This window comes from Lathyrus oleraceus, chromosome 7, assembly GCF_024323335.1.
Source record: "Lathyrus oleraceus cultivar Zhongwan6 chromosome 7, CAAS_Psat_ZW6_1.0, whole genome shotgun sequence".
NCBI lineage: Eukaryota > Viridiplantae > Streptophyta > Magnoliopsida > Fabales > Fabaceae > Lathyrus > Lathyrus oleraceus.
The window spans coordinates 157,157,694-157,170,122 of record NC_066585.1 but is presented as its reverse complement, the minus strand read 5'-3'; the positions used below and the strand labels follow the sequence as shown (position 1 = coordinate 157,170,122).

Genomic DNA, 12,429 nt, shown 5'->3' with positions numbered 1-12,429 from the left:
CTTTATTCTGAGTTGATCAAGGAGTATTTCATCTGATACATGGGAAGACAAAGAAGATTGCTAGCTATGGGATTTGCTTGCTTGGATGTGGCTATCTTTATTTGATGCCTTGATCTTCATGATGTCTGATATTGCTAATTTCTTGATTGATTATTGCTTGATTCAAAGTCCAAAGGCAAATTGGGTTTTCTATATGACACACTTGTCTGTTGGATTGCATCCCATTGGTTAGATCTTTTCAACTCTTAACTTTTAATTTTTTTGCTTAGGATAGCCTCTTCATCTCCTCCCACTTCTTAAATTTTAAAATCTCTCCCCCCTTTTCAAAAACTTTCTTTGCTTGTGATTTCAAACTTAAACCTTATTTCAAGTAGAAACTTTGGCCTTATGCCATTGAATTTTTGAATTCCCTTTTCTTAAATCAAACTTGTAAATAAATCTAATCATATTGAATTAAAATTTCAAAAGATAAAAAGAACTAACAACTTCATTCAAACTTTTGGGCCTTTTGTGCTTTTTTTATTAATCTTTTATTAAAAGTAACCCACTCGTTTTGAAATTGTTACCACGAACTACGAGGTTTTGATCCCTCATTTTTATGTTGGTACGTAGGCACAAGTCCGAAGGTCTTGTCAAACACAAAAATATAATTAATGAATTCTTTTCTCATCTCCACACTCTATTTTTCTCAAACATCTTTTATACTAAACACATATTTACACATAAAAAAGGGCTCCCTAGGATTACCTAGGACACTTTGGGTGCTAACACCTTCCCTTTGTGTAACCAACCCCCTTACTTATAATCTCTGGCATTTTATTAGTTTTGATTTGAAAACTTCTTATCTTTGGGTTTTGATCGTAGTTTTCCCTTTTCCTTTGGAAACAATAAAAGCGCGGTGGCGACTCTGGTTTTATTGACGTTAAGCTTATCCATAGCTTGATGGTCATGAATTTACCGCTACAGTATACAAGAAGAGAAACTCATCCAAGTCCTGAAAAAATACAAGAATGCTATCGGATGGACAATTGAGGATTTGGAAGGTATTAGCCCTATGGTGTGCATGCATAAAATTCTCATGGAAGACGATCACAAACTAGTGGTCCAACCCCAAAGGAGACTTCACCCAGCAATGAAAGAAGTGGTGAAGTTATTAGATGTTGGTCTTATCTACCCTATATCTGACAGCTCGTGGGTGAGTTTGGTACATGTGGTCCCCAAAAAGGGGGAAACCACCATCATAAAAAACGAGAAGAATGAGATAATCCCTAAGAGGACAGTTACAGGTTGGCGAGTATGTATTAACTACCGGAGGTTAAACATTTCCAGGAAAGACCACTTCCCATTGCCATTCATTGATCAAATGTTGGAAAGGCTAGTTGGTCATGATTACTACTATTTTCTAGATGGATACTCCGGGTATAATCAGATTGCGGTTGCTCCGGAAGATCAAGAGAAGACGATATTCACAAGCCCCTGTAGCACCTCAAATTTTCCCCCTCATTCATGCATTCATTTTTAGGTCATTTAACATTTCATATTGCATTTCATCATGTCAATCAGAATTAGCTCCAAGAAGCTTGAATATCATCCAAGACACTTTGTGGGTTCTATCTGGGTGATCAGTCAACACATGGGAATGACTTGAGTTACTTCCAACATGTTCAAATGGGGTCTATTCATCATTCAAAACTCTAATCTTGAAGGAGCAAAAGTTTGTTCCTGAGTTGTCATGCTCGCTAGGCGAGCAGCGTGGTTCGCCTAGCGAGTCTGAACTGTCATGCTCGCTAGGCGAGCAAATTCTTCGCTAGGCGAAGCGCACGCGTTTTAAAAATAAAACAAATATATAAAAATCTTGGACTTGGACCTCTCTCATTTGAGCCCACAAAGCCACGAAAATCAGGTTATAAATTCTAAAAGTTCAGTGGAAAAACCCTAGGGAAGAGCTAACAGAATTCAGAGCAGCCTCCATAGACACTGAAGAAAAAACTCCTTTGCACAGGATCACCTCTACCAATTCCATCTCATATAAACCCTAACATTGCTCTGCAAACCCAACCGGGCAATTCAATTTCATTCGATCTCTCCAATCAGATTTGCCCTATTTCCATTACTTTATGCTTTCAATTTGAAATTTCTGAATGTATGAGGCATCATGGGTGAATTTGGAAGAGTGGGTATCGTTAGGTTTCACATGTGGGTTTAGATATGCATGAATGTGTAGAACAATGCCTTGAATGTTTGATCACTTAATTTCTGAAATGGGTACCACAGGGTTTGGGGTTATTGAAATCGGACTGTTATCGAGGAAGAACCCAGAATCCGCAGGCATTCGCTAGCAATTCGCTAGGCGAATCTGCAGCGAAGCTTCGCTAAGCCTTCGCTAAGCGAAGCAGTAGCGATCATGACAGTAGTTATTTTTTTCTATTTACTCTCTAATCCGTCTTGTGTTTGTTGGTTTTTCTGTTTCTATTGCATCCGTGCACTGTTTACCTGACGCTGTTGTGGCTATGGTCCTTCTGTTTGGTGCAACTCTTGTTTGCCCCCCATCTTGTTATTCTAACTTGTTTGTTGAGTTTTTGTGAGGGCTCACATGACTCTGGAAGAGATAGCTTGCTTGGTATTCCACTTTATTTGTGGGATACCATTTGGAGATTTATTCCGATTACTTTGCTGACTTGCTTTCTTTGATGGTGCTAGCTTGAGAGATCACCGGGTTTCTTGCCTCTTTAGTTGTTATTACTTCGGATTTTTATCCATGGGGTAGATCTCTTGATCCCTTTTACATCTTTCCCGCATTTTACCGCTTTCTTAGCTGGAAGACCTCGATAGGAGGCAATGTTTTCGTGTGTTTACTTTTGTGCCCAAAGACCTCCAAGAAGAGGCACCAGTGCTAAAGACCTCCACGAAGAGGCAATTGAAAGATAAAGGGGATTGGTAGTCAATCCCCCGTTATTTAGTGTGTCGTTCTTTATGCTCGCACTACGTGTCGATGCTTCAGAACAAAAGCCCAAGATCTTTTGTCCGGTCAGTCGGTGGAGAGGGTTCCAGCTTTCTGAATCCCCACTTTTTGTCATGAGCTCACCCTATTCAGGTTTAAGAGCTATGAGGCCTTATCCTCATTACCCTTTTGATCTGCTCACCCTGACGTTCAATGTCAGTGGTTAAGAGCCCATTTGATTACCTTTCCATGGCTTGTTTGTCGAGGTTGATATGACCCCTCTTGACTAAAGCCCTACCCACGTATGTTTGAGCCCCCTTGTTGGCCTGTTTACTTTATGCATGTTTGTTTTGTATGGTGTCATTGTCTCCCCACAGGATTGCTAGGCTTCGTATAGTCTCTCGTTTGCATGTCAATTAAGGTAGCACGGTTCCTTCGTCTAGGACTTCCTTTTTGCATGAGCATTCTTAAAACTCAAACAAACTCATTGATTTTTCTTCTCCTAAGAACACATTAACTCCTTCTACTACAGGCGAGTAAGTCTCCAAAGGTCGAGCATCCGATAGATTGCGTAGTAACGTCGTTCACCTAAAAAACACAAAATAAACAAATAGGTCGGCCGAACTACGGTTTGCTCTGATTCTCATTCCAGATGAGATACGTAGGCATAAGACGCAATGTCTTAGCGAGCACACTCCTCTTTAACCCATAGGTAGCCGAGCTACGAAGACTCTGATTCTCATGTTCAGATGAGATACGTATGCAGTGGATGCGACATCCGTGCGAGTCATTTTCTTTTGACCCGTCTTTTAGTAAATAGTATATTAGATAAACCCACACCCTTTAGATAAGAACAACAAGAGTGGGTCCCGTAGAGTACTACGGATGCGTAGGGGTGCTAATACCTTCCCTTTGCATAATCGACTCCCGAACCCAAGATTTGGTTGTGAGACCTTGTTTTTTCCTTTCCTTTTTCCAGGTTTACTTCGAGCGTTTCCTTTCCCTCCTTTGGGATAAATGACGCACGGTGGCGACTCTTCTGTCTTTTTCTTTCTTTTTTCGCCGGTTGTTTCGTTTCGCACTTAGGTTGCGACAGCCTCTATGGTGTGTTTTCTTACAGAAGAATGCCATTTGGGTTGTGTAATGCACCAACCACCTTCCAACGATCCATGACTTCCGTTTTTGCTGACATGCTTGAAAAACATATGGAAGTGTTCATGGATGATTTTTCTGTCTTTGGTTCTTCGTTTGATAATTATTTGACTAACCTCTCTCTTGTTTTAGACAGGTGCCAGCAAACGAATTTGATTTTGAACTGGGAGAAGTGTCATTTCATGGTGCGAGAAGGTATAGTATTGGGTCACAAAATTTCCTACAAGGGAACTGAAATTGACCAAGAAAAAGTTGAGGTGATATCAAAACTTCCACCTCCGGTAAACGAAAAAGGTATAAGGAGTTTCTTAGGACATTCGGGTTTATACCGCAGGTTCATAAGAGATTTCTCTAAGATAGCCAAACCTCTAACCACTCTATTGGTTAAGGATAAGGCTTTTGTGTTCAATGAAGAGTGTGCCACGGCTTTTGAGACATTGAAAAACAAATTAGTGTCGGCACCAATTGTGATTTCCCCATATTGGTCTCTCCCGTTTGAGATCATGTGTGATGCTAGTAATATTGCTGTGGGGGCAGTTTTAGGACAACAGAGAGAGAAGTTGTTACATGTTATTTACTATGCTAGTAATGTGCTGAACCCTGATCAGATGAACTATGCAACTACTGAAAAGGAGTTGTTAGCAGTGGTTTATGCATTTGATAAATTCAGACAATACCTGTTAGGATCTAAGGTGGTTGTTTATACTGATCATGCTGCTTTGAAATATTTATTTTCTAAACAGGATTATAAGCCGAGGCTTCTGAGATGGATCTTGCTCCTCCAAGAGTTTGATGTGGAAATTAGGGACAAAAGGGGATGTGAAAACACCATGGCCGATCATTTGTCTCGAATGTCGCCAATTGAAGAAACAGAAGACAAGAGACCAGTAAAGGATGAGTTTTCTGATGAACACATCCTAGCTATCATTGGTATCCCTTGGTTCACAGACTACGCAGATTATATGGTAGGTGGTGCAATCCCTAATGATTTTGATTCTAACAAGAAGAAAAAGTTTTTACATGATTGCAGGTTTTACTTGTGGGATGACCCATTAATGTACAAGAGAGGAGTAGATGGATTAGTCAGAAGATGTGTCCCAGAGAAGGAACAAAGGGATGTTCTTAGAGCCTGTCATAACTCAGACTATGAGGACACTTTAGTGGTGACAAAACAACAACTAAAGTCCTCCAGTCAAGTTTATACTGGCCTACAATGTTCAAAGATGCTCAAGACATAGTCAAGGAGTGCGACAGATGTCAAAGAACAAGAAATAATTATAAGAGGAATCAGATGTTGTAGAACACCGTGCTGGAGGTAGAATTGTTTGATGTATGGGGAATAGACTTCATGGGAACGTTTCCATCCTCATTTAGAAAGAATTACATCTTGGTAGAAGTGGATTATGTGTCAAAGTGGGTGGAAGCGGCGACATTGCCCACTAATGATTCCAGAGTTGTAGTGAATTTTGTGAAGAATAATGTTTTCTCAAGATTTGGAGTGCCGAGAGAACTTATCAATGATGAAGGTACCCATTTCTTAAACAAACTGATGGAAAATCTGCTAAAGAAGTACAATGTTAAGCACAAGATTGCCACCACGTATCATCCTCAAACTGATGCAACAGTTAATGTTGCAATTTCCTCCGCCGTAGTGAGGCTTTGTGAGTCCCCTCTCTATCTTAGATTTAAACATTACGGTCAATGTTTGGTTCAAGTGTGTATGTGTGTGTGTGGGGGGGGGGGGGGTTATTACTTTCAGTATTTTTTATTTTTTATTTTTATGATTATTTCATTTTCGGTCTGTTTATTATCACTTTAATTAGTGTGTTTGATATTTCGTGTGTTACAGATCGAGGGTATTTATGCCGGATGAATGATGAGGCTTGTAGCTAGTGGATGAAAGGCACACCCCATACTTGCACTCCAGGAAACCCCCCGAAAGTTGGTATTGCTGAAGTCAATGATCAGACGCGACTTTTCGACACTGGACTGATACAAGAATACTTTGCACCCGAGACAAAGACGAAGCTACAACACAGAAGAGGTATCTTGGAACTTGTAAGCTATACCAAACATGGTGAGGATCATAAAAAGCCAAACACTTATCATCATGAGAGTTCTTCAGGTATGTCTCGGTCACTCTGAGTTTGCGTAAGTAGATGTTAGAATTTTAATACACACGTATACACACTGAGGCACTTGTTTGTTTTTAACCCCGAGCCTTTCCAGCCAACCATTCGATATTACCCTTCGTTCATCCATCTCGAGCCTTATAACCCTTTTGTTTGTTTATGAACCGCCTTAATTAACCGTAAGCCCAAACACTCCGTTACCTTGCTCAGATAAGTGTTGTAGATTGTTGATTTGTGAAAAATTCTAAGTTTGGGGTTGGGACACTAGTAAGAACTAGATAAGTGAAAATTGAAAAGAAAAATATATGAAAAGAAAAAAAAGTTGAAAAGCTTCAAGAAAAAAAAGAGAAAAAAAGTGAAGTAGAGTAAAGAACTTACCTAGATGAGGATTTAGTTTGACGAAAAGCAAGCTCAAAGAAACACTTGAGTAAAAACTAAAGAATCCTAACAAAACGGTGTGAAAAACTCTTTATTATGAACAATAAAACACAGTGATGAGAGTGACAACACAGACTCTGAGTCTAAACCACTTGTTTTTCCCTTTTGTTTGTTTTTTCCACCTTGTTCCTAAGCCCCGTTACAACCTTAAAAGCCCTTGAATAGTGTGTGTGGTGTGTATTTGGGTAAAAAAAGATGTTATTCAAACTTATGAGTTGACTTTGCATGCTCTGACTATTGAGTGTAAACACTTTAACCCAAAGAGATTTGGTGAGAGTGTGAAAAGCTACAAGTGAAGAGGTACTTCGATGTGAAAGTGTGGCGGAACTTCAAAAGTCGGAGAAAAAGGAAACAGTGAATGAAAAGTGGAAAGGGAATCGCGAAAGATCACGACAGTATTATGGTAAGATGAATTGGAAGAATTTGGGGGTGACCTTTCGGATATCCCGAGCATTACTTGAGGACAAACAATGAGATAAGTTTGGGGTTGTGATTGGTCACCAACTCTAATAGTTTTCTGACACTTACTCGACATGAATCCGCGAAATCGGTAACACTTTGTTTTATCTTTTTATTATTTTGTCAAGTAAGTTTTATGTTCGCATTTCCATTCTCGTTTTGTTATTAATATTAGTTTATGTCAGTTTATTATGTTTTATGCTTTCTTTTGGTAGTTTTGTTAGCTTTTAGATTCAAGCAAAAAAATCCCAAAGACTCGTCAAGGAAATCGGCCATTCTGGACTCGCGAAGAAGGATTTTCGGAAGATACAGAGACCTTGACACGGCCACCCGTGTCTCTTGACCCGACGTGTGTCAGGAGAGGGATAAAATCAGAAGTTGGGAATAAAAATAGTGGGCTGACACAGGTGCCCGTGTCAGCAAGCCTGACACTTGTATTGTTGGAGCAGAGACGCAGTGAGCCAACACGGCCGACCGTGTTGCCTGACACGACCCGTGTTGGCTTGGATGCCTCATCTTCTGATTTTCTTTGATTTTTAGAGTTTATGAATCCGGAGGGCGTTTTGTGTATTTGCTACATCTGTTAATCGATCAGTGACTATTTAGATGACTTTTTGGAAAAAAAGAGGGGACTTTTGCACGAGAAAAGATTTTGGCGATAAAGATTGGTACTGTCAAGGGTTTCGGAGAACGGAGATTCTTCAAGAGCGATCGTGAATGAATATCAACGGAATCCACTTATCTTGTAATGTCTAATTTGAATATTCTGTTTTCTTTGAATATTATGAGCGGCTAAACCCCTCAATGCTAGGGGGTGTCCCTGATTTGATCGTGTAATGACTTTGAATTCTAATTCCCTCAATGTTATGTTTTGTTATTCAATTTAAATGTGCAATGCTTCTAATGCTTTCATTATCGGACAAATAAAGATTGTTCTACGGTTAACAATTTGCTGGCTCGCAATTGTTAAGGTTTTTGCACTATTAAACTTTAGTAGATATCACCTAAGGCTAGGGATACCCTATAGTTATCGGATATATCTTGTCAAAACAAATCTTGGTTTCATCAAATTTTCTAAGGTCTTAGATATTAGGATGAATGACCAAAGGTTTCCCTCTAAGGTTTTAGGAGGAAACAGCATTAAGATTTGGTAATTGAATATATGAACTTGTTGAGGAGATCTAAATTCAAGGTTATTGCAGGGAAAAATCCCACATCGTACCTTGACATATTTCTCATATTTGTGTAAAAGCCATATTTTACCTTCTGTTTATTTTTATTATTGTGCGAATTTATTCCAAACCAAAACTTCTGTTTTTGGTTAATTGAATCACGATTTAAACTAGATATTACTACGCAGTTCTCGAGATCGTTATTTGGGAAATCTTCCTATTATTACTACATTGGCAAAATAGTACACTTGTTATTTTCCCTACCAATGGGTGCATGTGTGCATGTACATGCCCAATTCATGATTTAAATCCACTACAAATCGTGCAAGAATGTTGCTGAAGTCATCACATAAGGCCATGCAAAGTTGTGCATTTTTTGGAACTCAAAACATTCCAAAACAAGCCATGGAAAGACCTCATATGCAAGTCCCTTATTTCTCATCCAAATGATGTGATCTTGGAATTTTTGGAGATATCCCATCATAGGGAACACCTTTGATGTTGTGACTTTTTCAATTTGAAGTTTGGAAAATGGATAAAGTAGGCCTTGAAGATGGGGGTTTCAAACATACTTAGAATTTTTTTCTAATTTATAAGCCAAATGACCTCTCTTTCCACCTTGAATAAATTTTGATGTGAGCTTCAAATGAACTTTTCTCCTTCTACAAAGTTGTATCTCTTTGAACTCACTTCAATTTGACCATAAATTTGGCACCATTTGGAGTTTGGATGATGGAGTTATGGATTTTAGAAGTTGAGGAAATTTGCTTGTTCAATGATGAGGACCAAAATGGACCTATAATGTTTCCTCATGGTACATCACCTTGAAAGTAGAATTTTATCTTTATTAAAGAAGAAAAGTTGAAGAAAACATATTAAAATTAATCATGAATCTTGGATCATCTCCATATCATAAAAAATGAGGAAGTTATGGTTCTTGGAAGTTGACCTTCTATCTAGGGCACAATCAAAATGACCTATAATCTTTCACCATAAAAAAATGACTTTCCAAGAATAATTGTCTATTTAAGCCAACATGAAATATGTTTAGAATGTCATAAAGAGTAACGTTTCTCTTGGTAAACTTCCTTGGATCAACTTGCATACTTGAAGTTCCTTTTCTCTTAGTGGCTCATGGAGGATCATATATGCTTATGATGATGTAAAATGAAGTATACCTTGATATCTTTGACCAAATATCAAATAAATTTGCAGAGGAAGGCACACAAGATAACGAGATGGATTAAGGCTTCCTTGACAAACAAGCTTCAAACTCTTGATGAACTCTTGATCAAAATGAAAAATAAATAACATGGAGGTCCATATACGATGTTTATAACCAATGCATACCTTTTCTTGATTGATCTCTTGCATTGAGGGTCTCAAACTCTAGTTGTGAGCTTGGTGGAGCACAAATGGACACACACATTACCTACAAAAGAAACAAAGCTATACTAGACATATTTTTGTATTTTGGTTAGTAAACAAAGAAAATAAAGTATAATACAATCATACATACTTGGTGATCTCTCCCAATGCAAACCCAATGAATGATAGGTGAAGAGAATATCAAGGTGTAATCCTAATGCCAATGCAAAGCTACGAGATGGCATGAGGGATCTTAGGGGTCAAAATTGGGGTCTTACACATACGATAGCAAAGATACAAAATAAGAAGAAGCCTATTAGAACTAACCATAGAGGACCCATAAGATTATGGGTACCTAAATCTCAAATTGTCTTTCCTGCAGATATGTTTCAAGGGAGAAGCAAAGAAGTAGTAATGGTACCTGGACAATGGTTGCTCATGACATATGACAGGAGAAAAGCTTATGTTCCAAACCCCAACTCTGAAAGAGAGAGGAACTGTGTGATTTGCAGGTAACCAGAAAGTAAAGATCACTAGTATAGCTACTATTGGCAACTCCTATATTTGAATTAATAATGTTTGGCTTGTAGATGGACTTAAACATAACCTACTGAGCATTAGTCAATTTTATGATAGTGGTTATGAAGTCATGTTTAATAAGAACAACTGCATATTCATGAATGAATCTGACAAGTCCATATTGTTCAAAGTGAAAAGAAAGGGAAATGTTTATCAAATTATTTTTTCTGAATTGGTTGGTCAGAAGGTATTTTTCCTTCTATTAGTGAGTTATGAGATGTGGACTTAGCATAGAAGGTCAAGTCATGCTAATTGGAGATTAATCTCTAAACTTAGAAAGTTGAAACTTGTTAAAGGGTTTCCATATGTAAATTGTCACTTAGATGCTCTTTGTGGAGCATGACAAGTAGGAAAATAAGCAAAACTTCTTTCAAATCTAAAAACATTATCTCTACCTCTAGACCCTTAGAACTGCTTTACATTGATTTGTTTGGTCCTGTTAGTACTACATCAATCAATTGGAATAAATATGGTTTTTTCATTGTTGATGACTACAGCAAACATACTTGGGTTAAATTCCTGAGAACCAAGGATGAATCATATGATGTTCTCAACATCTTCTGCATACAAGTACAAATTGAAAAAGAATCTAAAATTTTAAAGGTAAGAAGTGATCATGGTGGTGAATTTAAAAATAAGCCATATGAACTATTTTGTGAAAAACATGGAAATCTCCATGAGTTCTCTTCCCCTAAGACTCCATAGCAAAATGGAGTTGTAGAGAGAAAGATCATATCTTTATAAGAAATGGCCAGAACCATGATCCACGAGAACAACTTACCTAAGTACTCACGGGCAGAAGTTATGAACACAACATGTTATGTTCAGAACATAGTCTATATTAGACCTATTTTGAATAAGACATCATATGAGACGTACAAGGGAAGAAAGACGAGCATCTCTTATTTTCATTAGTTGGGATGTATTTGTTACATTCTAAACAATAAAGTCTATCTGAAGAGTCAATACACATTAAATTTGATGACAAAGACCCTGATAGTAAAATGTCAGAGCTGATTCAAATTTTTTCAGAAACCTATGTATCTGAAGACACATCAGGAACTAGAGGTCAAGAAGTTGGAAGTTTATAAGCAATCAATCCATCTGAAGTTGGATGCTCATAAGCCATCATAACTCCAGAAGCTAATGATTCATAAATTGATTCCACCTTAGAAGCTTATATCGATAATGAAGAATCTGAAGAAGCACAAGATGGCTCCTCAGATGCATCACAATCTAAGAAGACCTTAAATTACAAGTCTTCTCATCCAGAAGAGTTAATTCTTTGAACAAAGATAGCCCTAGAAAGACAGTGGCTTCCTTCAGAGAAGAGCGTTCAATGCTAGGACCACTCTCAATGATTAAACCAACTTCTATTGATGAAGCACTTTTTGATGATGGTTGTATTGTAGTTATGCAAGAAGAGTTGAATCAGTGAAGTCTAGAATCTGGTACCCAAATATTCATAGAAGAAAATTATTGGAACGAAATGCGTATTCATAAACAAGTTCAATGAGCAAGGAGAAGTGGTAAGAAATAAGGCTAGACTTGTAGCTCAAGGCTACAGTTAGCAAGAAGGTATAAATTTCTTTGAAACCCTTGCACCAATTGCAAGGTTAGAGGAAATCAATTTACTACTCTCTTATGTTATTAATCATGACATTATTTTATACCAAATGGATAGAGGTGTTCATGGGTGCGGGTCGACCCACGAACCCGCTGACCCAAACCAATCCAACCCATAAATTATCCGACCTTATTTATTTATGGGTATACCCAACCTAACCCATAACAACCCGTATAGTTTTGGTTCGAGTATCAGGTTTGACTTTTGCAACCCGTGGACCCGTTGACCCAACCCATTGATTTGTCTTTAGTAATTTCTTATTTTTTATTTATTATTTCAAATAAAATATAAAATTAATATCTCACTAATAACCATAATTTCTCTATAAAATAATATTCTCCACCAATAATACTACTAGACCAATGAGCTTACGTAATTCAAAGATTAAATATTCTTTCTTATTTTCTTTTGTATCATTTCCATCTTATGTATTTTATGGAAATAGTGTGTCTTGTTGAATTTTATACTATTATAAAGTGTTATGTCGAGGTGATGAATTTTATTAAATATTATATGATATGTTTTATTGAATTTGAGTGTTATAAATGTGTATGATTGTAT

At 37.6% G+C, this 12,429-nt stretch overlaps 1 protein-coding gene across 1 annotated transcript; it reads left to right on the top strand.

The window, feature by feature from the left end:
- The first annotated feature begins 5,441 nt into the window (after positions 1-5,441).
- On the top strand, positions 5,442-5,966 carry LOC127102571 (uncharacterized). Its single transcript, XM_051039925.1, has 2 exons — positions 5,442-5,807; positions 5,943-5,966. The coding sequence occupies exons 1-2, from the start codon at positions 5,442-5,444 to the stop codon at positions 5,964-5,966; spliced, it is 390 nt and encodes a 129-aa protein (XP_050895882.1).
- The last annotated feature ends 6,463 nt before the right edge of the window (positions 5,967-12,429 follow it).

What these genes read in the sequence shown, in the direction of transcription:
- LOC127102571 (XM_051039925.1), top strand. Translation starts at nt 5,442, where the DNA reads ATGGGAACGTTTCCATCCTCATTTAGAAAGAATTACATCTTGGTAGAA. An exon ending in ACGGTCAATGTTTGGTTCAA is followed by an intron (nt 5,808 to 5,942) that starts GTGTGTATGTGT and finishes CGTGTGTTACAG; the next exon opens with ATCGAGGGTATTTATGCCGG.